The 27,645-nt window shown below is 41.0% G+C and overlaps 1 protein-coding gene across 1 annotated transcript in view; it reads left to right on the forward strand.

Annotated features, from left to right (window-relative positions):
• LOC127640202 (talin-2-like) overlaps nucleotides 1-27,645 on the forward strand; it is a 188,375-nt gene that overhangs the window by 116,049 nt on the left and 44,681 nt on the right. Inside the window, exons 17-31 of the mRNA XM_052122659.1 lie at nucleotides 124-222; nucleotides 533-700; nucleotides 2,636-2,930; nucleotides 5,590-5,756; nucleotides 8,031-8,159; nucleotides 10,315-10,428; nucleotides 10,519-10,632; nucleotides 10,860-10,994; nucleotides 11,262-11,390; nucleotides 11,550-11,652; nucleotides 20,919-21,127; nucleotides 22,162-22,281; nucleotides 22,898-23,095; nucleotides 24,486-24,625; nucleotides 25,427-25,520. Of these exons, the coding sequence (XP_051978619.1) occupies nucleotides 124-222; nucleotides 533-700; nucleotides 2,636-2,930; nucleotides 5,590-5,756; nucleotides 8,031-8,159; nucleotides 10,315-10,428; nucleotides 10,519-10,632; nucleotides 10,860-10,994; nucleotides 11,262-11,390; nucleotides 11,550-11,652; nucleotides 20,919-21,127; nucleotides 22,162-22,281; nucleotides 22,898-23,095; nucleotides 24,486-24,625; nucleotides 25,427-25,520 (2,214 nt within the window). The remainder of the gene's footprint in view (nucleotides 1-123; nucleotides 223-532; nucleotides 701-2,635; nucleotides 2,931-5,589; nucleotides 5,757-8,030; nucleotides 8,160-10,314; nucleotides 10,429-10,518; nucleotides 10,633-10,859; nucleotides 10,995-11,261; nucleotides 11,391-11,549; nucleotides 11,653-20,918; nucleotides 21,128-22,161; nucleotides 22,282-22,897; nucleotides 23,096-24,485; nucleotides 24,626-25,426; nucleotides 25,521-27,645) is intronic.

Genomic DNA, 27,645 nt, shown 5'->3' on the forward strand with positions numbered 1-27,645 from the left:
TAATTGTAGTGGAGTGTAGAGTTGATAGACAGGATGTGTTTAACTGTGCATGTTCGCAGTTCTGAGATGTGCTGGTTGTTGAATAAGGGTCTTTGTTTACTTTGTGTTGATTTCACCATACAGCCCAGACAGACGGTGTTGACGGCAGCGGGCAGCATCGGCCAGGCCAGCGGAAACCTTCTGAAACAGATGGGAGAAGGAGAAACAGACGAGAGATTCCAGGTGCGTATGTAAACCGAAAGTGATCATGTCTGTCTAGATTTTATTTCTGTTAATCAGTAATCAACTGTTTCTGGAAGCTACTTTGAAACTGTAGCTTGCAACAAAGTACAAACTCTTTATTATTTAAAGTATTTTAGGAAAAAGTAGTTAACTACAAGCTACTTACAAATTATTTTGCTATTTAAGGGGACAGTATCTTTTTAGCTTTTTATTGCTGCCTGTTTTATTCTGTATCCTTGCATTTGTTTCATTCATTAGCCTGTGCCAGGTTGCCTCACAATGTGTTGCTTTTTTTACAAATATGTTCCAGGACATTATGATGAACCTGGCCAAAGCAGCTGCTAATGCCGCAGCCATGCTGGTGCTCAAGGCCAAGAACGTGGCACAGGTGGCCGAGGACACAGCGCTCCAGAACCGGGTCATTACTGCCGCCACACAGTGCGCGCTTTCCACCTCACAGCTGGTGGCCTGCACAAAGGTATGCTTTCAAGCTCAAGTACATATTACTGATCATTTAAATGTTCTACTGACAACTTTTAGAAGAATGTAATGGAAATACATATGTCTAGAGATATTGATACCTATAAAACGGCACATTTATTCACTGAACAATGTTTTTTGCGATTGATTGGTTTGTGTGTGTTTTAAATATTTGTTTTAGTGGTCAACCGATTTAGGTTTTTGAGTGGTCAATGCCGATATTTATAGAGCAGGGTGGTTAATGGTCGAAATAATACCAAAATATATACAATATGTTATACCATAATTTAATGATAATAAATTAGACATTCATAAAATTGTTTAAATAATTAAATAAACAAACTTTCTTTCATAGTATTCACTTAAAGATTTACTCATATTTGCTTTTTACAACACAGCTCTTTATGTTTGGTCATTCCATTATTAAAATTGTGGAAGTTTGCAAGATTAGTTGCATTAAAATCCTAAAAATGTAACGGCACTTAAACATTATGTAGGTTGCTTTACATGTCTGTCAGACCACCACTTCACATTTAGGTAGCCGGTTCTTGGTTAGAATTAGGAATATTGTGACACTAATTTGCCAAATGGGATCAATTAATGACCAATACTGTATATTAAAACGGCAGACATTATTACGTTGACGCTTATCAGCCAAATGACAACTGTTATCGTCCAATAAATCAAAATTCCAGACTTAATACTATCAAAAGTATGGCAAGCGACACTAATAATCCAAATGGCAAAATGTGTTGATCATTATATTAAATCTCTAGACTTTATATTGCTAATATTCGGGCTTGGGACACTAATTGGCAAAATGGGAAAAATCCTTGGCCAATATATTAAAACTCCAGAATTTAATTACTGATGAGCCAAAATATGACCACTCACAGATGACACGAATAACGGTCACGCAGGCGTTGGAACTGGACATTGGAGCAGTCTCCTGGTCCGATGAGTCTCGTTTTCTTTTACATCACGTGGACGGCTGTGTATACAGTATGTGCGCCGTTTACCTGAGGAAGTGATGGCACCAGGATGCATTATGGAAGACGGCAAGCCAGTGGAGGGAGTGTGATCCTTTGTGCAATGTTCTGCGGGGAAACCCTGGGTCCAGACATTCATTTCAACATCAATTTGGCATAATGAAGAGTTCAAGGTGTTGCCCTGGCCCGATTGAGCATCTGTGAAATTTGCTGGACCAATAAGTTTGATCCACGGTGACTCCACCTTGCAATTTACAGGATTTGAAGGATCTGCTGCTAATGTCTTGGTGCCAGATACCACAGGACACCTTCATGGGTCTTGTAGAGTCCATGCCTCGGCAGGTTGGTGCTGTTTTGGCAGCACGAGGTGGACCAACAGCATTTTAGGCAGGTGGTCTTAATGTTTTGGCTCATCAGTGTATTGTCAAAAGTCTGGCTTGCAGAACTAATCAGCCAAATGACAACATTAATTGGCCGATATATCAAGACTCTTGACTTTATACTGTTAAAAATCTGGCTTGCGAGACAATATGGCCAAACAGGGAAAGATATTGAACTGGCAAACTTTTTTACCATTCTGGCTTGTGACACTAATCGGGCAAATTGGGAAAATTCAAGCCATATATTAAAATGTCAGCTCAACAATAATAGGGCAAAAGTTTAAGTTATTGGGCAATTGTGATTACTTAAAAATACCAAATATTGGACAAGTAAAATTTTTTTTTTAATATAACAAGCTTAATTTAAATAATTTTACATTGTATCATGATGTTTATTTTTATTATACAGCTGTTCATTTTTATTAGTTTTCTATAAATGCCTTTATTGTTTTCAATCAGTGCAATTTATTTTAATAAGATCTTTCACCTGAAGCCAGAAATAATCTGTTGCTATTCTGAATACACTGTCTTTTCAATCTATTTTGATGTGTGTGATTGTGGTAGGTGGTGAGTCCCACCATCTCTTCCCCAGTCTGTCAGGAGCAGCTGGTGGAGGCGGGGCGTTTGGTGGAGCGCTCTGTGGAAGGGTGTGTGAAGGCGTGTCACGCTGCCTCAGAGGAGGACGAGCTCATCCGTCAGGTGAACATGGCGGCTGGCGCGGTCAGCCAGGCCCTTAGCGACCTACTCCAGCATGTGCGGCACTATGCCAGCTGCGGAGAGCCAATCGGACGCTACGACCAGGCCACTGACACCATCATGACAGTGACGGAGAGTATTTTCACCTCGATGGGGGATGCAGGTTAGACTGCAGATACAATTTAACCTGTACTGAGACTTTACAAGCATTACATTGCTCAACATTAAAGGGAGAACTAGATGTTTACTTTTTGCGAAGAAAATGAATTTGGTGCTTGCCTGTGCAAAACTCGACACCGCCGGGGTGTTGCTATGGTGTTTCCTGCTGAAAAAAGAAAGCTATTAGCTGGTCTCCGAGCTTGCCTGAGCTGGTTATGCTTGTCTGTTTAGATGGTTTTAGAAGGGTTTGCTAGTCAAAAGAGTCCACCACCAAATTTCTGATATTCTAGTCCCTAGATATTGTCTCATGTCCTTCTTTCAATGTAAGTTTTCCCACCAATTTTATTGTATTAGCAAGCACCACTAGGTATTTCAGGTCTACTAGAATAGAATTAAGATGGGATTTATCATAGGATGTAGAACTGTTCCAGATTACTGATAATTTATTTAATAAATGGAATTGTAATTCAAATAAGCATTAAAAAACAGTAAAACACAAGAGAGTTTCTTTTAGCTCTTATCTTAAATATCTTTAAATAGTATCGTCCGAACAAAGCATACAGAACCCGTACAGTATCTGTGCTATAACACAATTGGATTTGCTTTTCCATTGGAACACGTTCCGAACAAATTTCCTGTGTTCCTACCCTCATTTTCTTGCCCGCCCGTGGCCCTACTTATAGCAACCCACAGTCAAAACTAATGTTGCGACTGAAGTGCTCTGAAAAAAATATATAATTTCAATATCTAACTATTGAACGTTGCTCAGCCTTTGTATCTCATCTCCACTGCTGTTGGTTTTCTGGTAGAATTTTCCTTCCAGTTTATTTTGTCTCATTGAGGTCTACAAAAGTTATTTTGTCTGTAGTGTCAACCAAATTTTTAGCTGTTTTCAAAACTGAAGATGTTTGTTATGCTCTGGCCGTGAGTATTAAAAATCTTCAAAAGATTCTACGCTTGCAAGGTTGTCGAAAACATGTCATACAAATCTGCTACAGGGGATCAAATCTGGACTCAATCAAGCACCCTGGCTTTGAACTTTTTAAAAGAAAACACATGGCATTAAAGTACTAAGGGTTTGGTTACAACTGCTCAATAAAACACGGACTACTACTTGAGCCAACAAATCAGCATCCAAGATATAGTGATGTTCAATTATTAAGCTTTCAAATAAAAATTGACCCTGTTTACTGATCTTGTTGCGCACGATACTGTACATGCTGTTCCAAAGAAAATGTTTTATATCTTTGTAATTGGTTAACGTTAACATGTTAATGCTAGTTTTACAGAAATTACATACTTCAGGGCTCCAGACAGTGACCAAACATAATTGATCGCGACAATAATTTAACATTAGTCACCATTGGGACATTCGGGTTGTATGCGATCATGTGAGGTTTCGTCAGATATCATCTTGTTAGTTATTGAATACATCTTTAGCGCATGTGCCGCTTTTTACCCGTTCTGTTGTGACGAGCTCGCTGCACCACACACAACAACAAACCCAGCATGAGAGAGTCATGAACAAATTACTCTTTTGAACCGGGTCTTTTTCATTAATCACCCAAAAAGAAATTAGGGTTTGAACTCAGGAGCTCAGGTTAGCAGTTAGAATCAATTTCTCAGCGAATCATCCGTCAGTGTGTTCACAACTGAGAGCACAGACATTTCAAAATAAGAGTCCCATGTGTATTTCAGGCATATATATATGAGATCAAACTTTTGACACTTGAGGGCACTTGAGGTACTAAACAACTATTACAAAAGGTGCAAACATTCATAGATGCTCAAGAAGACAACACACTACAATATGCATACTTTTCTTTATATAATTAAATGTAATGTAGATTCTGAAGGGCAGTACTAAATAAAAAAAATGATCTCTTATATTTGTATAAAATATGAAAGGGGTGTGAACATTTATGAGACAAAAGGGAATGCAAACTTATCTTTTCAACAATACATTCTGTTTATTAAACCTCATATTAATGGGTTATCAGCTGTCTTCCTTTTTTTTGGCTTTCTATCTTGTTTCTGAACAGCAATCTAAATCAAGAAATTCTATGATTTGGCAATTAAAAACAGCTTTTTGGTTCCTTAATGTTTCAGTTTAGAAGCCAATGGCTCCTATGTAATTTTTTTGTTAAAAATGGAGCCCTGCACTTTACCTTTAACAAACGTTCTATTTTCACTCTGAATGCATGTTAGATTCACATAGGTGAAACATCCCATACACACATCCTTGATAATCTCGTCAACGCTTGTATTTCTGGATCAACGTTGGTGTTTGGGAAATACAGATCCTATTTATGGAAAAGGTGTAGGCACAATTTTAAAAGGCCCCTGGATCGATGATGTACTGCAGGTCACGCGGGTACATGACTATTTGAGTGCTTGGGTTCCTGAAGGGATATGAAGCGAATGCAGAGTGATTTCCAAAGAGAACAGCTACAACTGTGCCAGATTCACACAGATCAAAGAAACATGGAATGGTTATGGGTTTTTTTCCCCCCAATTTGGACCGTCAAGGACAGTGGAGCGAAGAATATGCCGTTAGATGTTTCTGGAGAAATACAACGTCTGCCCACACTACATGATATTATGGTGTTTGAATAATGTTAAAGTGCAGAAACTGTATGTGATGGTTGGTTGTGTGTTTACAGGTGAAATGGTGCGACAGGCACGGGTTCTGGCCCAGGCCACCTCTGACTTGGTGAATGCGATGCGCTCTGATGCCGAGGCTGAAATCGATGTGGATAATTCCAAGAAACTGCTCGCTGCTGCCAAGCTATTGGCTGATGCCACTGCCAGAATGGTGGAGGCTGCAAAGGTATGAAAACTAACAAGAGAACAGAGATAATGAGTACCAGATTTTTGAACATGCACCATTGTTATACCTTTTTGAAAAGCAGCTAGAATTGCTGCCATGTATTGAATTTTTTTTAACATTATAAACCATGAGGGGCGCCTCTCTAACAGACATATGCAAAACAGCATGTTGGGCTACACCCAATACCTTTGCGAGGTTCTACAACCTCCACATAGAACCGGTTTCGACCCGAGTGTTACAGGTTAACAAAAGGTAGGCCGGGCAGCCGGTCGAGTGTGTCGCTTGCATTTGCGCCTTTCCCCTTTCAAGGTGATAATGTGCGCTATCTTGTTCACAACAGGTGAACCCCCGCAACTGGTGAACACTGGACGCCTCTTAAATTTCTTAAGCACTGTTCGGTGACAAACTTGTCAGAGGAGTAACGCCGCCAGGCCCAGTACTCATGGTATGCCCCTTTTCAGGTGAGCCCGCGTACTTTGGCTCAGTGCTCCATATGTGGCGATTCCCCCCTCGGTATTCCCGTAAGATGGGTTTCCACTGTTCGGTTTCCCATCAGCTGAACCCTGTGTTTCCCCTCGACAGAGCTTCGCTCACTGGTGCTGTATACCCTCTCCATAGATAGGGTCCTCCCAGAGGTATCATTCCAAAAGTGAACTTCATGTAGGTAAGTCCATGTAAGGTATTCTCCACATGTTAACCTCCCTCTGGTAGGTTGTGGTCTCTGTAGTGCTCTCCCTCCTGGAGAGGGAAGAGCACTTCCCCAGCGCTATTCTAGCAGGTGCTCTGCGGGATATTTTACTTAATACAAAAAACGGGAAATGCCACCACCTGTAGCCTCCTCAGGTAAGTGCCTCCTCCCACCCTTAACGGACCAGAGAGAAGCCTTATCTAACTCGCTGGAAGGTCACAAAGTGGTCGAGCGCTCACTGCGAGGCACGCAGCAGCTTGCCCATGTCCACTCCTCCAGACATCGTGGTATAGCTCAGTGCCAGCAGCGTTTCGTATAGGAACTCCTAGTGTCACTACATCGACACAATGTCGAGTGAGTGACGGAGAGGTAATGTCTTGGTTACTGGAGGGAATGCAACGTTGTGTCCCTCTTGCCGCAGCACTGAACCGACCACTGACATGGCCGGGAATCTCTCTCGGCACAAATCTGAATTAGTGGTGCACGCCATCTATTTTATACCCTTATGTCTGGGGTGGAGAACGGCATGCAAATTCCACTCACCATTGGCCTTTTCAGTAAAAAAGCAAATGTGATTGGGGCTTTCAAGAGCAAACCCCTAGTGTCACTACATCAGCACAATGTCTCCTTCCCTCCATCAGGGAAAAGAGGTTACATCAGTAACAAGATGTTTTTTTTATCCAGGACTCAGAATCAACAGCGATGCTGTAAAATTTTGCTTCCCCTCCTCTCACTTTTCCATCTCTGTGATATCTGAAAGAGCCTTGAGCCATGATTTTGATAGACCAAAAATAAAAAAACATTCTCAGTCCCAACTCAGCAATGCAGAGAAGTATAAATGCTCAGGATGTATTTAATGTGCACAAATATTAAATGCTGTCTTGTGGCTTGTTAGGCACATTTGAGCCATGATACATTAATCACAACATCCCTGCAATTATCAAATGTAAAGATGAGGAATGTGTCGCAGACGGTTTCCTTGGTTACAGAGATGGAGCAGACAGCACTTTTTCTTGGCATTGAACATTATATAATACACCGTAAATGTGCAGATGGCATAGACAAGAGTTCTGCTAGCTGTGACATAGCTATCTGCAACAACTCTGTACTCTGAGAATTTTCATTCACTTCCAGTTTAGCCATCAAGTAAGGAGGTAAAATGGAACTATGGCACTTCATACTTTATTGTTTGAAACGTACTTAAACATACAATATCCTTGACTCATTATTTAATTGGTCAATAAGAATTAAGATTGAATTATTAAATCAATCAAAATTAATATTTTATTAATTATTATTTAAATATGCAAAGCAACCATATTTATTTCCGAGATGATAAATGGATGCTCCTTGCTGAATTAAACATGCAATATAGTGAGGTCATGTGACAACAATGTAGAAAATGAAATAAGATATATTGTGCTGTATACAGCATACGGCACAGTATACAGTTAGCTAGTATTCCATTCAGAGACAAAAATACAGATGACAAGCTAATAAATACAGATGACAGTAAATATGGGGACTGCTATAAAATCAATAAAACATTTTAAAACAGTAACTGTGACTGACTTGTATCTGTGCAGGGGGCTGCTGCATATCCTGAAAATGAAGACCAGCAGCAGAGACTGCGCGAGGCTGCTGAAGGGTTACGGGTCGCCACCAACGCTGCTGCTCAAAACGCCATCAAAAAGAAACTCATTCACCGACTGGAGGTGAGGAGATGCATAGTGTATTATCATCCCACCTTCACTTCAGGTTCCCTCTGTGATTATTCCTGCCTTCTGACACTCAGTAAATTATAGACTCTGTGGTGCAGAGGAAGCTAATCAAATGTAAGTATGGATTATGAGTACTTGATGCTCTTTTTTTTTTTTTTAAAAGGATTCTTCATTTATCTTGGGGTTATGTAGATCTCAACCCTCTGCTGTCAGTCACTTTAGGCTGTGGAACAAAAGTTTGTTGTGTTTGGCCTAACTGCTGCAGAGTCATTCCTATGTATTCCAAAGATCTGTGTACCACTGACCTTAAAGTTCAGTTTGAAGGAACTACTCAAGTTAAAGATATTATAGAGAGACAAGTCAATTGTAAACATATGAATGGGAGAAATCATAATGTAGAATATGGCAGCTGTGGAAATGGAAGTCCCGCATTACAGTTAAAAGAGCCAATCACCATTTTGTTCGACATTGTCCGTCACATATGCATTAGCTGGTCCAGCCTGAAATTTAGAAGGGTTTTTTTTTTTGAAGAAGCAGCAGAATTGATTAAACAATTGTTACTTGACAGATTTTATTGCTAATTTGAAATGATATGAACTGTTCATGTATGACTAGAAAATAGCTGACCGAAGGCATTTCGAATATGGCCGCCAGGTGACCTTACTTGTCTTAAAGAGACTTTGCTCAAGTTAAGTATTTTAAGTATGGCAGTAAGGTTCATGGTTCTTATGAATGCTATCTGGAAGTAAGCTGCTGTTGATTACGTACATGGCGGGTTCGCCAATAGTGTGGTAGCATCATCAAGTTGTGACTTTCAGGTTTCAAGCTTTGTTGTCTAGCTGGGTTTCCATCCTCACATTTGTATGTGCATTTTGGGATATAACATAAAAACAGCTGGAAGGAAACTCCAACTTGCAAATAAAATCTCCAAAATGCACATAAAAAAGTATATGCTCGCTTGATGTGAATATGAACTTGTGCATGAACTATAATGGAAAAACATTTGCCAAATAAACTCCTATTGAATTTATTAGGAAAACAAGATGTGCATCACAAAAGTAATGTGACCGGATAATTTGTTTATAACTGGACTAACCAGCGGACCAGTCATCACATCTGAAATGTGCTCTGGTAATGCTTAAAGAATGGTGTTTAGAAAATGCATAGCCTGCATAGGCTTTGAAGAGCAAATAAGTTGAATAAAAACTTGAACTATGCCGAAGAGCAGGTTTATTGACATTTAAAAAAAATATGTATTTTAGATCTGTATGTTAAAGACATAAGGAAGGAGGAATGCACACACATAATGCTCCTAGAACTGTGCGATACACTGTTGCTCCCAGACATGAGACAAAGTTCAAGTGTTTTGTTTGTGTGCTCTAAACTGGGAGTATTTTATTAATAAAATAGTCACAGTGGCTACAATTTCTCTGGATGTGATGATTTTGTTCTTTAGAACATATGGGATGGAAACGAGGCTTTATTTGCACATTGTGCTATATAATGTTTTTTGCATAAATTAAATTGTGGCCCATTTTCCGTAGCAAGTATTTTTCTAGTTAGAGCTTGGGTTGCTTACAGTAGAGGTCATTGGCTGTTTCTCAACACAAATTCCCTGATGTGACTATCCAGTGGAATCCATCATCCTGTACCTTGTTTTTTATTTTCTCATCAACAAAGATGGCTTTGTTTGTTCAGTACTTTTTTCCTTTCTACCATCCATCTTATTTCCTCAAACAGTGAATATTCCTTCAAAATATACTCCGTGTTCTTGCTTTCCTTTTTCTTTTTCCTTACCATATTTTGCTGATACTTCAAAAGTGTTTCATGTGGGATTGCAAATTGTGTTTTTCTAGTTGGATTTCCTGTGAAAGTTTGGCAAAAACCTTTTATGTTAGAAGTAAGGACAAAGGACAATGGTAAATGCTCTGCACTCTGCCACTTCATAGGACATTTAAAGATATTGACTCCAAACAATTGTGTCATTGTGCAGTTAATCTTTTCACATCTATGCAATTTCAACCTTACAATACCAGTTAGAGAATCTGTGGGTCAGAGATACTGTTTTGTTCCATTGTACCCCAATCTGTATCTTTTGTTGCTAATTATTGCAGATGTTCTTGATATATGTTTTATTTATCTGAAACAGAATGCAGCTAAGCAGGCAGCAGCGGCTGCAACGCAGACCATCGCAGCTGCCCAGAATGCAGCTGTGTCCAACAAGAACACCATGTCACATCAGCAGCTAGTGTTCAGCTGCAAGGTATTATTGTTCGGGACTAATGGATAATGGGATACAAATTTAAGTCATACTGTTTTCCTTGACTCTTTTTGTATGTGGTTTTTCCTCCAGGCTGTGGCAGATCATATCCCACAGCTAGTGCAGGGAATAAGGGGCAGTCAGGCCCATCCAGAAGACCTTGGTGCCCAGCTAGCCCTTATCATCGCCAGCCAGAGTTTTCTACAGGTAGTCTGTTTAATGGATTGTCCTATCTAAAGTTTCTAGATCACGTCTAATTATCACAACCTGTAGTTTTGTCAACTGGATTTCTTTAGGCATGTCATATTTTTTATGTTTTGTCAGTAGAACAATAAACATCTGTCCCTTGCAACCTTATTTCCAGCATCTACATTGACTAAGGTCTATTGTCCACTCACACTGTTGGTGTTTGTTTTCCATTTGACTTCATACAGCCAGGTAGTAAAATGGTGACGTCGGCCAAATCGGCCGTTCCGACAGTAACTGACCAGGCTGCTGCAATGCAACTCAGTCAAAGTGCCAAGAATCTGGCCACCTGCCTGGCAGAGCTGCGCACAGCTGCACAAAAGGTACTCAAAAATCATTGTTTAGACCTTTAAAAACTTGAAGATCATTGGAATTACCATTAGGGCAGGTCTAGTTCATCTTTTCTCTCCATTTTTAAATTGGACACACACAAACATTGGAATGTAGCTCAAATACTAGTAGCACACATTGAAGATGTTTCAGCATCAAAGCCCTCATCTGATATCTAATATAGCATATTAAGCACAAGTTTGGCACTTACAAAAGCTTTTTTGTAATGGGACTTGTTGTTTGTGTTTACTATTTTGTAGGCTCATGAGGCATGTGGTCCTCTCGAGATTGACTCTGCACTAAGTGCTGTTCAGACCCTAAAGTGTGAACTACAGGATGCAAAAATGGCTGCACTGGACGGACAACTCAAGCCCCTACCAGGAGAATCAGTAGGTCAAAATTGCAACTTATGTTTCACATATCAAGATGCGAAGATAATAGGACTCATTAGCGATAATTCTACTTCGTAAGTGTTCTCGCTATAACACCATGTTCTCTGTTACTCTGGACCCCTGGGGGTCTCATGTTTAAAACTCTTGTGTCTGTAGTTGGAGAAGTGTGCGCAGGATCTAGGGAGTACGTCCAAGGCTGTGGGCTCCTCCATGGCCCAGCTGCTGACCTGTGCCGCTCAGGGCAATGAACATTATACCGGTGAGGTGACCTCTAAGCCTTTGATATATGAACCAAAAAAGGGAGATTCAACATTAAATATTAAACACACAGATATTTAAAATTATGTGTCCAACGTGATTTACACAAATAGCATACGCTTCTGGATTAACATATGATTTTATGGTTGGGGCATTGATTGGTCAGTAGGAATGTTATTCTAGGACAAAGGTTTTGATTGAGGAACATGAATGATAAGACATCAAAATATTGGTCCACAAATACATAATGTACATTTGCACTGATGCTTTTATCTGAAGAAACTTACAATGCATTCAAGGTATAAATTTAATCAAGATGTGTTTTCCCTGAGATTCAAACCCTTGACATTGGCAGTACTATTGCAATGCTATACTGCCTAATTTCACTTACTTACTAAATGGAAATTGACTCACTTCACTGCATTCATGATATACATTTTATTACAATGTTTGTTCCCAGGGAATCAAACCCATGACCTTGCCGTTGCTAGTGCAATGCACTACCAGTTGAGCTAAAAAAAAGTGTCCAACAACCTTTTGCAGAAATGTGTGGCGGAACGATCCGCCCCTCCCTCTCATCATTGTCGACCCGCCTCTGAGAGCACTTCCTCAGCCAGGCTCACAACGGGAGTGGGCAGGAGAGAGAATAGGCACATTTTTATCTCCTTATGTGCACATACTGGCATCCTTGCAGATCCAGGAGCAGAGCGGGGAAAGTCCGACTGAGTTAGGTGAATTGGATGCGATGCTGGGGGATTGGAGAATTTGTAGCAACCAAAAGGCATGAATACCGGGCCGCCTTCCCCTCACACTCACTGCGGCTCCAGGGAAGAGAGGCCACCAACGAAGCTGCCATGTTTCGGACCATGGAGGGGAGCGCATGGTGCCCCCAGACACCACCCATGTCCTGGATCCGTCTCTGGACACTCCCCATTCTACACAATGCTCCCTTTCACCGCGAGGACAACAGATTCCCCTTTATTTTGAACTGTATTCCTCCTGGACACTATTTCCCCCTTTTTATGAACATTTTGATGTTTTTGTTATTTTCAATATCTGCCTTTCCGAGGCTTGACGTCACACCCACTTGGTCTGCACTTGCTCACCCCACCACAGTGGTGGAGAATGCGGGCATGAGTGTGGGCAGAGATGGCACAGTTGGAAAAACACGGTGACATCACTCTTCCCCTCATTCGCCAGTTAGATTAAAATCCTGGAATGGGTTAGAGAAAACACGAAGGAAGAGTGCAGAGCCACTATTTTCACCTTTTTATGACCATTTTTATGTCTATTACTATTTTCAATATATGCCTTGACGCCACAGTCTCTTGCTCACCCCACCACAAATCTCTAAAATCACTTCCTTAAGAATGTGCCCACATAAAGCCGGTACCTCAGGAACTGCCTGTGTTTTCCTAACAAACTGTTTGTTCTGAATTAAAGGTGTGAAAACTGAGAGGAGAGCATTGCTATAAATTACATGCACAACCCATCAGTTTTTCTTTCTTTCTGGCTGGATCTGTGCTCTCAGGAGAGCCCCTGAGCCCAACCCCCAATCCACTTTGGATCTTTCTCAAACCAAGAGTATAACTAATGCCCATCCCTCATTAATCTTATTTTCACTAGATTTAACATACCATCAGCAATTGGGCTCTACTTGGCTGGATAATGCAATTTGATACAATTTGCCCACATTCACTTTTACTGTTTTTTTCAAGTTTCGTTCTACAAGGAAAGGCCAGATTATTTATGGTGCCTCATTTTCTTTCCACACTCATTTGTCTGAACATCAGGGGCATTGCGGGTCAGTCATGAACCAAAACGAGGCTGAAGCTTTATTTGGAACCAGGTGTTTGGTCTTGTGCTTTGCATAATGCTTCAGTTGTAAAGATTTATTGAAATGTGTCCCTCATTTTGCGAGAGTCAAGGTGATCAAAAACAAATCAAGGATTATGTCTAGTTTCAGTGAAAGTATTGTTAATTTGTAATATAATTGTATGGTAATGGTACAAGATTGTACAGTAGCAGTCAACCAATATGTGTTTTTCAATTGTCGATACCAATGCGGATATCTAGAGAATAGGGTGGCCGATGACTATAATGTCAATGTATGGTACGATATAAGCAGAGCAAAGGAGATGTAAAAAATGAATTGTATTAAATTAAATAAACAATTATTTGACCTAATGTTTTCTTTGAAAATCAGCAAAGGTCAGACTTGTGTAAATCGTACAAGCAGTCTGATTATTTACATTTTAACGATGATGCCAAAAATCTTATTAAATAACTAATATTTGGTATTTGATAAAACAATATATTGGCCAGACCGGTTAATCTGTCAATACTGGGCATTTGATAGACGGATGCATCAGCAAAAATGATTAATTAGACAATATTTGACTTTTGATAGACAGCATATTAATCGGACCAGTTAATTAGACACTATTTAGCATATGTGAGACCGATATATCTGCCTGACTGATTAATTGGCCCACATTTGGCATTTGACAGAGAGACATATTGGCCAGACCAACAGTCTGTCTGATGATATTTGGCATTTGATAGACAGATATATTAGCTAGGCTGATTACCTATCCAATATTTGAATTTTGAGAGAACGATATCAGTCAGACTGATTAATCTACAGATATATCAGCATTTAATAGACAATACATTATTCTGACTCATTAATCACAGTGTTTTCCACAAGATTTTCTGAGACTGTAGTGGGTGGACCTTGGCCCCTCTAGGGGTTCTGGGGGCATGCTCCCCCATAAGAACATTTTCAAGTTAAATACATCAATCTGGTGCACTTTGAGAGCAAAATTAAGAGGCTAGATCTATGAAGAAATTTGTGCTCTTGTGAATAATTTTGTGTGCTAGTAGTAATAGTTACGTTCATAGTCACGACCGGCCCCGCCCTCCTCCTCACCACACTCTTCCCTCCGTCGTCCCCCCCCCCCCTTTTCGGGTGGGGTGCTGCCCTTCAGGCATTCCCCGTCTTCCTTGTGACCTGGATGGCAGACAAGGGGAGGGAAAAGGGGAGAGGGAAAGAGTGAAGCAGAGCGTCAGTAAGAGAAAGAGCAGAGAGAGAGAAAAAAATGCTCGTCGGTTTGCCTGGTCCTTGACCACCACTCCACCCTCTGGCAGACAAAAGCCGCTCCTCCCTGGGCAGACAGCAGTGAGTCTTTGACCCCTGGTAGATGGAATACCCCTTCGCATTCTGTTGGCTGGTAGCGAGCCCCTCCTCCCATCACAGATGGCAGCTGTTCCTCCGCGTCCAAGCAGCTGGCAGCGACATCTCCGTCCCCCGGCGGACGGTCGCGTCTGCTCCTTTAGGCAGATGGCAGTGGTGAGGACTCCAAAACAGCGCATTCCTCCTTGGGTTTCGGCACCAATGTAACAGGGTTGAAATGGGAAAGGAGGTGGCGGAAACCAGCTGAATAGTTAAAGTAATATTTAATGTAAAATTAAAACAAAGACACAAATGCACACACGGCAGCTGCCTGGTGCTCACACTTCTATGGAATGAGATCTACTTTTTCGTCATGTTATTGCAGCAAGATCTACCATGTAAAATAAAGGCTATACATTATCACAATACCAAAATTTAAATAGTCAGTAGTGAAATTTGACAATTCTCAATACCAGCTTCAAAATCACAACAAATAATTACACTTGTCATGGATGGTGAGTCACTTGTTTTTCCTGTGTGTTTGTTTTAGTTTTTCCCTTGTGTGTGGCCAGCTGTCGCTGATCAGTCGTATCACCGTTGCCATGACTATTCTGGCACTTCGGCTGTGCGGCTGTTTTGCAACAGCAGTTGTTCATTCTCCCTGCTATATTTTAACCACGCTGTGTGTCTGTTTTGTTGCCAGATTATTGTGTTGTGTGTCTCTTCCTCACGTCCTCTAGCCTCGGTCTGTCTGTCACTGCAATGTGTGTGTTTCTCTCCAGTGCCAGTCTGCCAGTTGATCTGTCTTTGCCAGTTCAGTGGATTACTCTTCTCTTAGCTCTGCTCGTCCTTCCTCTTTACGCCAGGGTTTCAGCCTTCCTCTCATCTCTCATCTCCGGTCAAGTGCACAGCATCCAGCATTCCCTCTCATCTCTGACCACTTGTCAAGTGCACAGCATCCTCACGTTCCGTTCACCTGCTAAGCTCTGCTTCATTGCCTCTCTTCAACGTCTTATCAGCCAATGCTGGTTGATCCCATACCCTCTGCATATTGGTTCCTTTCTTGATTCCGGTAACAGGATAATCTGGCCACACATGGATCCAGTGGAGGACACTGGTCTTCATGCTGCACTCTCAGAACAAGGGGTGCTGCTGGGGCGCCAACAGGAACAGATCAGTTCCACCAGTCAGGCCTTAGAGATGGTGGCTTCTCAGCTGGTCAAGTTAACATCCATGGTGCAACAGCTTTGTCCCGACACCAATCCCACTCCTCCTCCCTTGTCCATCCGTGTAGACAAAATGCTTGCTCTTCACCAATGCTGCCGCCAATCTCCATCCTCCCAGACTACGGTGTGCCCCAGCCATTTCCATACTGTCCCCTGGGTCATCGGAGCATGATCTCTGTTTGTACTTTGCTCTCCCTGGCCATATTTATGCTACGTGTACAGTAAAAGCTGCAGCTTGCCAGTAGAGGAGGGTGACTGGTGAGCACTACTCCACTGATTAAACTCTCCTCCCGACTCGACTGCAGTGAGATACGTCAAGTCAAGAACTTTCGGCTCTTTTCGACTCCAGGGTCTGAAGGGATGTTGAACTAGCCCCGAATTGGAACGTTCCCATCATGCCCCTGGTGGAGCCTATCACTACTCACACCATTAGTGGGTCCGGCCTCTCTCTGGTCACTCAAGTCACATGGCCCCTCACCCTCGTGTCTGGAAACCATTCTGAAAGCATCACCTTCTTCCTCCTCAAGTCACCATCCTCCCTGGTAATGCTTGGACACCCCTGGCTGGTAATCCACAACCCACATATTGATTGGTCCACTAACTGTGCTGGCCTCGAGTCCCTTTTGTTTGCCTAACTGTCTTCTGCTGTCTCCCCTGTTGAGCTGGTGGACTTGTCTGGAGTACCTGGTGGCCTACCATGACCTGAGGGTGGTGTTCAGCCAGTCCCGTGCCACGTCCCTCCCTCCTTACTGTCCGTACGACTGTGTGATTAACCTACTTCCAGGTTTTTCTTCGCCTCGAGGTCGCCTATGTTCTCTTTCTGCTCCAGAGAGGGAGGTCATGGAAAGGTATATCAATGAGTCTCTTGCAGCCGTTATCATCCGTCCTTCCTCTTCACTGGCTGGGATGGGGTTCTTCTTTGTGGAGAAGGATGTTTGCTTAGACATTGAATTGATTATTGGGGGCTGAATGACATCACAGTAAATATTTTTTTTCCTTTGCCATTGATGTCTTCAGCTTTTGAACTCTTGCAGGGGACGACCATCTTTACAAAGTTGGACCTACGCAGTGCTTATCACCTTTCTGGATCAGGGAGAGGGATGAGTGGAAGACAGTTTTAACACCACTAGGGGGCACTTTGAGTACCTGGTTATGCCTTTCGGCTTGGCCAATGCCCCGGCTGTCTTCCAGGGGCTTGTTAATGATGTGCTTCCGGACATGGGTGATTGGTTTGTTTATGTCTATCTGGATGACATTCTCATTTTCTCCCAGAGCATTCAGGACCATGTCCAGCATGTCAGTAGCATGCTTCAGTGACTGCTAGAGAACCGGCTCTTGGTTAAAGCTGAGAAGTGTGTTTTCCATGCACAGTCTGTTCCATTCCTGGGGTTCATCATTTCATCTGAAGGAGTCCGAATGGATCCCAACAAGGTCAGGGCCATCTCAGATTGGCCAACTCCAGATTTACGAAGAGCTGTTAGGATGTGTCTGGGGTTTGTCCATTTTTTTTTTTCGGTTTATCTGGGATTTCAGTCAGCTCGCTGCACCTTTGACGGATCTCACCTCCACCAAAGTTCCTTTTTAAGTGGTCGCCTGTGGCTCAGATTCATATCTCTCCTGATCCCTCATGAGAGTTTGTGGTGGAGGTAGATGCATCAGAGGTGGGCATAGGGGCAGTCCTGTCACAACGTTCTTCCTCAGATGAAAGGATGCACCTGTGTGCTTATTTTTCTCATCGCTTTACACACCCATTATGGAATTACAATGAGGACAATCATGAATTGTTGGCTGTCCGGCTGGCGTAGGGTGAGTGGCGACCTTGGTTCGGGGGTGCCATTCGTGGTGTCATAAGAACCTCAACTATATTTGCACTTCATAAGATCTAAATTCCAGGCAGGCACGCTGGGCACTGTTTTGATTTTTTACTTATCGAACGGGTTCCAAAAACATCAAGCCCAATGCTTTATCTCAATGCTTTGAAGTCAAGACCTCCATTAAAGTCCGGATACCATTCTTTCCCCATCACTGGTGGTCATGGTGGGCATGGTATCCTGGGAGGTGGTTTCCAAAGTCACACGCAGCACTGTCATTCCCGTGGAGTGCCCAGCGGGTCTGCTGTTTTTTCCACAATCGTTCTGCACACACGTACTGCGATTGGGTCATTCGTCCAACGTAGCCAGTCACCCAGGGGGGCGACCGCACTCAAGCCCTGATTAGAGTGAAATTCTGGTGTCCAAGGCTACGGTCTGACGTCCGTCAGTTTGTGGCTGCCTGCTCAGTTTTTGCTGTTAATAAGACTTCTCAACGCTCTCCAGCAGGGCTCCTCTGACTGCTGTCAGTACCTTCGAGACCCTAGTCTCACATTGCCATGGATTTTGTTACCGGTGTACCCCCCTCCCATGGCAACATGGTCGTTTTGACTGTATTTACCGTAGAAGGTCTGTTTGTCCACTAAGGAAATCCAAGTCCCATCACATAAACTGGTGCCCAAATTCATCTGGCCCTTTTCCATCACCAAGGTGCTTAGTCTGGTGGCAGTCCAGCTCAAACTTCCCAATTACCTGAATCGTATTTACCCTGTTTTTCATGTGTCTAAAATAAAACCGTTTTCTCATTCTGAGTTACATACCCCTGCTCCCATCCTACCTCCCCCACGGTTCGTAGGAGGTGCTCTGGCTTACACCGTTGGGTGCCTTTTAGATGTTTGGTGGAGAGGCAAAGGGTTCCAATATTTATTCAACTGAGAGGGCTATTGTCCTGAGAAGTGTTGGGTTCCGGTGGGTGATATTCTGGACAGCGCCATCATCGATGACTTCCATCGCTGTCATGGTGGGTCCACTGTGGGCTCCAAGAGTCACCCGTGGGGGGGTACTTTCACAGTTGGCGAGTCACCAGTTTGTCCTGCGTGTTTGTTTTAAGTTTTCCCTCGTGTGTGTGGCCAGCTGTCGCTGATCAATCGTATCACCATTGCTATGACTACTCTGGCGCTTCGGCTGGGCGGCTAATTAGCGACAGCTGTTGTTCATTCTCAGAGTTTATTTTAACCCTCCTATGTGTCTGTTTCGTTGCCAGATTATTGTGTTGTGTATCTGTACCTCATGTCCTCTAGCCTCGGTCTGTTTGTCTCCGTACTGTGTGTGTGTGTTTCCCTCCAGTGCCAGTCTGCGAGTTAGTCTGTCTTCGCCAGTTCTGTGGATTACTCATCTCTTCACTCTGCTCATCCTTACTCTCTATGCCAGGGGTTCCAGCCTTCCCTCTCATCTCTCACCTCCGGTCAAGTGCACAGATCCAGACTTCCATCTCATCTCTCGCCACCGGTCAAGTGCACAGCATCCTCACGTTCCGTTCACCTGCCAAGCTCTGCTTCATTGTCTCTCTTCTACTCCGCTGAGGTCGATGCCAGTTGATCCCATAAAATCTGCCTGTCTTGATTGTTGCCTTGTGTAAATTAACTGACTCTGTTTTTCTCAGCATTGTGGGTCCTTTCGTGATTCCTGTGACAAACACTAACTAATATGTTAATTATTGAAGATTGGTTTCAAGTTCTTAAGTAATTATTCAAGACTAGGAAACAGTCAGTAATAAAATAACAATAAAAACAGTAAAATAATAGAACAAAAAATTCAAATTAAGAAAATTCTGTGCTTTTTTTAACAGCTTTAAAAGTTTTTAACAGCAGTTTCAGGTATTCAATAAACATTCAGAATGAAATGCAACATAAAACTACTACTGGCCTTCACTGTATGATTATAATACATTAATACTTTTTTAAAGCTACTAAAGTTATTCAGTTAAGAGTGAGTGTTTTCTTGTACTGGTTGTTTGATTATTATTATGACACATTAGACAGCAGCAGGTCTTGTAGCTTACATTTATACTTACAATTCCGAAATTTTTAAAACAAATCCACTTTTTTCTCTGCTGTTTATGTTCAATTTAGACTCGCATAATTCATTTTGCCGGAATTTTTATCCATTCAGGCACGCATCAAACAGGGCACAGCTATTACTAGATCGCTTACAAATTATGTCCACGTGCTCTGGATTACTTTCAACAGCAGAATAAGAATATGAATTTTCTAATAAGTGACAAAGGCCTAGGCTATCACAAATATAGCTGGTTATTTTTTTATTTATTGATGTTCTAATCAGTCTGATTGTATGGTTGGGCAAGCAAAATTCTCTTTCACTTGCCCCTTCAAAAATCCACTTGTCCCGGACAAGTGGACAGGTGTTAATGTCGTTAAAAGTGGTTATCTGTGTTGAACTTGCTCCTCAGATTTTGAAAATAGTTAAGTTGTGTGTGTGAGCATGTGCGCGTACAGCAGGGTGGAGCAGGGAGGAGGCTGACTGACTGTTTGGACTGATGCTTTGCCGAAGCAATACCGCAAAACACAATGTTAGAGTTGTCATTATGAGAAGTGTAACAGTCACTGTCTAGGTAATTAATGGGAAACACTGATCGTATGAAATGTATCGTATGTTAAAATGATATATTGGCCAGACAGATTAATCAGCCAATATTTGGCATTTGATAGACCAACATATGAGCTAGACTGAGTATTCAGACAATATTTTACATTTGGTAGACAATATATTAATCAAGACAAATAATCCGACACTATTTAGCATACATTAGATCAATATAGCTACCAGACCGATTTATTTGATAGACCGGCATACTGGCCAGACCGATTAATCGACTAGTATTTTGCTTTTGATAGACTGGCATATCGGCCACATCAATTAATCTGCCAAAATGTGCCATTCTGAGATAAGAATTTGATACAGAGGTCTAAGATTCACATGTGAGAGTGACTCTGCATGTATAATTTATGCGTGTGTTTATTTGTGCATGTTGTGGCAGGTGTAGCCGCGAGGGAAACCTCTCAGTCCCTGAGGACGCTGGCCCAGGCTGCGAGGGGAGTAGCAGCGAGTACCGTGGAGCCTCAGGCCGCAGCTGCCATGCTAGATTCTGCCTGTCATGTGATGGAGGGCTCTACCATGCTAATCCACGAAGCCCACCAAGCCCTAATGTGCCCTGGAGATGCAGAGAGCCAGCAGAGATTAGCGCAGGTGAGGCATCGTAGATTAAACATACATTACACACATTTAACCTTTAAACAGTGCACAAATAAAGACAGATGTCATCCCATCTGTGAGAACTTTTATCGTGACAAGTAAACAAATTGAAATGGCAGATTGTTTACACAATTTTCCAAAGCAAAATATATACTGTATGTTTGCGAAAATCTGATGTTTTTATTTTTCTCTCAACTTGCGTCATTTTGTTCATGATTTTGAGGATGAGGGAATCTGCCTAATGACAAGCTTCTACCATGTGTCAAATGCATTTCTGACAAAATATTAGAGAGTTTGATTGGATGCATTGCCTTTTGAGGTAAAAATAAATAAATAAAAGCAAATAGTTTTCTCCTAACTTTTAAAATGTGATAAGTCCATTTATTTTGCTATCCTAACTATTATATCCATAATTATATGTTAAGTTATATATTTAATTATTTGATCAAACTTTAATATTTGCATTTAGCACTGTTTTTTTCCCCCTGCTGCTTTATCAGAACAGACCTATGACCCATTTTTGGTCACTTCCCACCTTTTGAGAGCCATCCTGGTCTACAAAGGCAAAACACAGTAACTACACCAACACTGAAACTACAAAATGGCTTCAAAGATAATAGTGTGGATTTTGTAGGTATTACAATTTCCACACTCTGTGTACTCAGAGCAAAATGTATAGCTATTGCATATTTATTCTAATTTAGAGAGTATAGTATTATTTATTTTTTTGTCAAGTACTATGTAGAAGCCCCCCTTTTGGCAATTATCTCCCATAGAATAAACTATTCTCAATTGTCACTGTTTCCTGGTGACCCGAATTCTGAAAGGTGCCAGCACGCCTCCTTATTTGCGCAGGTATCTTTGGGAGACAAGCATATTGCTTGGTTTGTCTGTTACAGTGGCATAAATAAGGGACATGGAATCCACTGTTTGGCTGATGGTCTGATTTGAATATTATATTCCCTCTGCATTACCCTGGGCCATTGTAGAGTTATTGGAGGGTTTGTCTGGGTGTGTGTGTGTTTCAGGTGGCAAAGGCTGTCTCTCACTCCTTGAATAACTGTGTGAACTGCCTACCTGGACAGAAGGATGTGGATATGGCTCTCCGGAGCATCGGCGAGGCCAGTAAGAAACTGCTTGTGGAAAATGTGAGTTGTTGTTCTTTGGTTACTAACCATTTATCATTGCTGATTGTATCTTAGCTATTATTATTTGGCTCTCTGGAATTCTTGATTCTAATTGGTCAGCCATGGAGTTCTGTGGTCAAATATGACCACTTAATTGTGCAATTGACTGTTTTCCAGTGCAGATGATTTTCTACATATCTGTGCTAGTTTCAGGTGTCTCAGATCACTCTGCTGTCTCTTTCTTCACACATAAAATAACGTAAATTTAAATCAATATTTAATGTCCATTAATTGATTTATTTGGTAAGTAGCAGTGTAATAAGAGGCGGAATGTACAGTCATTTGTTAATTTGGAGGTAATGATTTGCTCGAATTCCTTAAATCTCCTTAGTGTTTACTTTCCCCTGAAAGCATCAGAGCCATGAAAGTGAAGTTTTTTTTATTGTACTCAGTCATTTAGCTCATGTATTTATGAGCTTTTGTTGTCAGTATGTCTTTTCCGTTGTTTAAGTCACTACGTAAATAAATGTGGAAAATATGTTACAGTATTTGGGACTTGAGAGCTCACACTTTTCCACATGACTCTGCTATAAACTCAGCCATAACTGTAATATTTCACCCTCTCCTTGTTCTTCAGCTTCCTCCATGCTCCAAATCCTTCCAAGAGGCCCAGACGGACCTGAACCACACAGCAGCCGAGCTGAACCACTCTGCTGGGGATGTGGTGCAGTCGTCGCGGGGCACCAGCAGCCAGCTGGCTGTGGCCTCTGGCAAGTTCAGCCACGACTTTGATGAGTTCCTAGATGCCGGTATCGAGATGGCCGGTCACACTCAGGTACTGTTTTCACACTGTTTTAATTGTTGTTGAATGTTATTCTATGCACACATGCTTCAGATGCACATCTTTGGCTGTCGCGCCATGAGTAAATAACTTAGAATAATACATATTGCGATATACATATTTAGCAGTTCCCTTTATCGCTCCCTTTATCGCTCAGCTGCGGTAGGTTTGGCTGGTTAGTTGTGCCATTTAGCCCCTGGTGGTGTACCAGCAGAAAAGTTTTATGGGAGAAAAAACATGTTTCTCCATTGACTGCTACTCAAAAGTTACATGAAAATCGTAAAAAAGAAAATCACATCAAAATAAACTGTAAAAATGCCCTTGTTGTCTATGATTCCATCATTTTGTGCAACTTTTCACCCTCAAAATCAATTGAAGCTTGTCAAGTAAAATCTTGTTACACTGTGTAATTCTTATGTTCGCATGTATATGTTCAAATGTGCTTAATGTCCGAATCTAAAACCTGCTCAAGAAAAAAACAACAAAAAAAACTAAATGGTTGTCATTTTTCAAGCGCCTTTTAAATGCGTTTCAAAGTGTTGATTAATTTGTTAATTAGCGCCTCTCATTTAATTCACCCAGGCACATAATTGTCCCAGAGAGCAAGATGGCACTCCATCCAAATGACATTTATGACAATGTTCTGGTTCTGCATGTTTTCATTAAAGAGCACCTATTATGGTTTTTAAACAGTCTGTTGTGAATGGTCTACCACTTATTGTAGTGTTTGAGGGCGGGTCAAAGCTGTTTGCGAGCAGCTAATGAAGACCAGAGGCAGGTTTTTTTTGTTACCAAATGACATAGGTTAGAACAGGAAGTAAGTCTGGAATTACTAATGATTCGTTTCAGGTGTTCAAAATTGGTTCTTTCTTTCGGGAGTCAATAACTCCAGTTGTCATGCACTTTGATTTTTGAAAAAAAAAAAGACATTCACAAACAGCTATATAGCACACTACATGAAAGGTAATATTTGAAAAACCATAATAGGTGCTCTTTAAATTGTAGAGGCAGGTGAGAAGAGGGGGTGATGGAGCCTAACATGCCCCATGAAGGAGGATAGTGAAAGACAAACCAGACTTTGGACAATTGGGATACTTCCAGAAATTACATAGCAGCCAGTTAATCAGAATCGAACTGGCAATTTTTGCCAGATTTCACAATTTTTGTTTTGTTATTGTATTAGATGACGCAATTGGTCGACGTATTGTGGAAACAATGAGCCCTTTTACAAATTGATTAACCATAAAATCTAACCTCTTTTCAAGGTTTTTAAAAAGAATGCCATTGCACATTGTTCTGCAGAAATAACAAAAATTGAAGAACAAATAGTTTGCATGCCCAATAGCTTCACTGCATACTAAGATGCTTTGTTCTGTTTCCACAGTCCAAAGATGACCAGATCCAGGTGATTGGGAACCTGAAAAACATCTCCATGGCATCCAGCAAGCTGCTCTTGGCAGCCAAGTCCCTCTCCGTGGATCCAGGGGCTGCAAATGCCAAAAACCTCCTTGCAGCTGCGGCCCGGTAGGAATGAGATTCAATCAGCATTCTGGGGAGAGTTTAGAAATCATTAACCCAGCATTCAGCACAGTGTATATCAGCAAAAATCAACTATTCAGCTTAAAGTTTTCATACAGAGCTGAATTAGCTGTGAGAGTGTGCGAGATGTTGGCGTGTGTGCATGTGCTGCTTGTATCCCCTCAGGTAAAGCAGCTGGTCCTGAGTGTTTTGGGCTAGATTGATTTCTGTTCCCTTAATGAGGAAACAAACACACATGCACACACACTTGGTTCTAGGCTCAGTTTAGTGAAAGAAAACATAATTTTGTCATGATTCTGGTGTGTTTGTGAGGAGTTTAATGAGTTTGTTTAAAATGGAGATTTTCACCCACTCTCCAAATTGTCACCCCCAAGCCCTTGTAGGTGCATTTTTTGCCATTCTGACTTTTAATGTGTGTGGGTGTGCGGTGGGGTTGGGTGGTTTACGAGGTTTACGTGGTTACAAACTGGTTATTACAAGGTTATTCTGCTATAAATGTGGTTTTCATTTCTAAAAAACATTTCTAGTGTCCCCATAATTAAAATTGCTTAAAACATAATAAACTATGTTTTATTGAAAATGTAAAAATGCAGAATGATTTTTGTTAAGTTTAGGATTAGGGGTAGGGGATATAATCTATAGTTCATACAGTAAAAAAATAAATATGTCTATGGACAGTCCTCACAAGGATAGCCGCACCAACGTGTGTGTGTGTGTGTGTGTGTGTGTGTGTGTGTGTGTGTGTGTGTGTGTGTGTGTGTGTGTGTGTGTGTGTGTGTTTTTCAGAGCGGTGACAGAGAGCATTAATCAGCTCATCACACTGTGTACCCAGCAGGCACCAGGACAAAAAGAGTGTGACAACGCTCTACGAGAACTAGAGGTACTCACGCACACTGTTCTGACGCTTGTGTACACTGTATTTTAGCACAAAACCTTATTCACTAACTCGCAATTTAATTTAACCAGAAATACCACAACACACTGAGGATTTAAGTCATCAGACAGTATTTTGAGTATTATACATTTATGCATTTGGCAGACGCTTTTATCCAAAGCGACTTACAGTGCAATTATTACAGGGACAATCCCCCCGGAGCAACCTTGAGTGAAGTGCCTTGCTCAAGGACACAATGGTGGTGGCTGTGGGGATCAAACCAGCAACCTTCTGATTAACAGTTATGTGCTTTAGCCTACTACGCCACCACCACTCCATTCTGACTAATTTTGTCATTAGTGAAAAATGTATCTTAATATCACGAAGACTACACTTCTTTTTTTTATGCACGTTTTGGAAATTGGATTTGCATCTTTTTAGCAAGCCTTTTTTATGCAATATCCAAAAATTTGTTTTAAAGTGTGTGGATTGAAACCAAGCTTGTTTCAGTCTTTTCTGTGCAAACACAGCTCTTTTCTATTGTAGGTTGTGCTTTATTCACTGAGAGCAGTCTGCAAACAGAATTTAATTTGAGATGTTTGTGTACATTTTTCTATTAATAATGGCTGAAGTAATTCATTAAATGATGTACAAATGATGGAGAAGACTGTTAACCGACCATATATCCTGACGCATGTAGTCAAGTGCACTTTTGGCATTTTAAAGAGGGATTTCAGGTGCCTGCTTCCCAGTGATGGAGTGATGCTGTACCGTCCCATTTCAAAAATAGTCTTTGGTGGTGGCTGACATACATGATCATCTATATGCACTAAGTTTGCTTCATATTAATAAAATGTATTATGTGATATGCAGATTAATTAAGCATATTAATCGCAATTAATCTCAAATCTAAATATTTGCTGATAATACATAAATAATTATACTTAGATTTAAATACTTTTAAACATATATATTTAAAAAATAATCATATAGACAATTAAACTGCATTACAATATTGTGGTAGAAGAGTAAAGCTTTGATAAGACCATACAAACAAGGGAATTTTGAAGGCAGTATATTGTTTATTTCCATATAATTGAATAAAAGTCTATTATTCGCCAACAGTCCACAGCATTTCATTTTGCAATTGAATTTGTCAGTCTGTCCGGATAGATTTATTATAAGGTCTTATCTAAGGATGCGCCAGTGTTCATATGCATCAGATGGATGCTTTTGGAGTGTCACTCTTTGATTGTGTCGTGTTTTTACGTCGCTGTGTCAAGTTAAACTTAGTTTGAATCTTAGAAAAAGGCTTCTCGAGATTCCTGCATTCGGAATTGCGCTCAATCCAGCTGTGTTTGAACACACGAACACAACCTTCCTCATATTGAGCTGTCCCTAGTGTCAAACAAACCAGAGTGTTGATTGTTGTCTGTACAGCAGTGCATTTTCTGTACATCTGGAGTTTTGCTTACTGCCCTCTGCTGAAAAGTGGTGGTGCTTCAAGCTTGAATTGCTTCGACAGAAGGAATATTCCATATTACAGTTTTTTTTAGCTAATTATTTTTATATATAATTAATCGCAAACTGATTCTTGAGATAAAGGACAAAATATCTTTTAAATCTTAGTTTTTATTTTTTAATACAAAATTCATTTGAAATGGAGATATTTGTAGAGAAAGGTGTCAGCTAACAAACCATGTAAGGGAACAGGTTTTTATAAAAACACTTTTTCACTTCATAACTTACATCTTACTGTAATTGTATCAGCTCTGTCAGACACACTAAAAAGTGAAATAAGTAAAGTGAAAAATACATTCTGTCATTTTTTTTTTTTCCTGTTTTCACACTATTCTAAAAATTCTGACGCAAATGACAAAATTATTTTCCATAATTTCCATTTAGTTTTTTTCTCCATTGAAACTGTCTCTATAACCTAAACTATATAACAAAATTATTCGTCAAATCTAACAGAAATTACCACAATGGGATGACAGTGTTGGCATGTTGAAGCTGTGATTGCTGAGACTTCAGCATTGTTTATTTATAATAAATAAAAATATATATAATACTTACCTGACCACGTGTCCTACAGTTGCAACCACCTTGAGCAGGAAGTGGGAAAGAGTAA

Source organism: Xyrauchen texanus, chromosome 49, assembly GCF_025860055.1.
Source record: "Xyrauchen texanus isolate HMW12.3.18 chromosome 49, RBS_HiC_50CHRs, whole genome shotgun sequence".
Taxonomy (NCBI): domain Eukaryota; kingdom Metazoa; phylum Chordata; class Actinopteri; order Cypriniformes; family Catostomidae; genus Xyrauchen; species Xyrauchen texanus.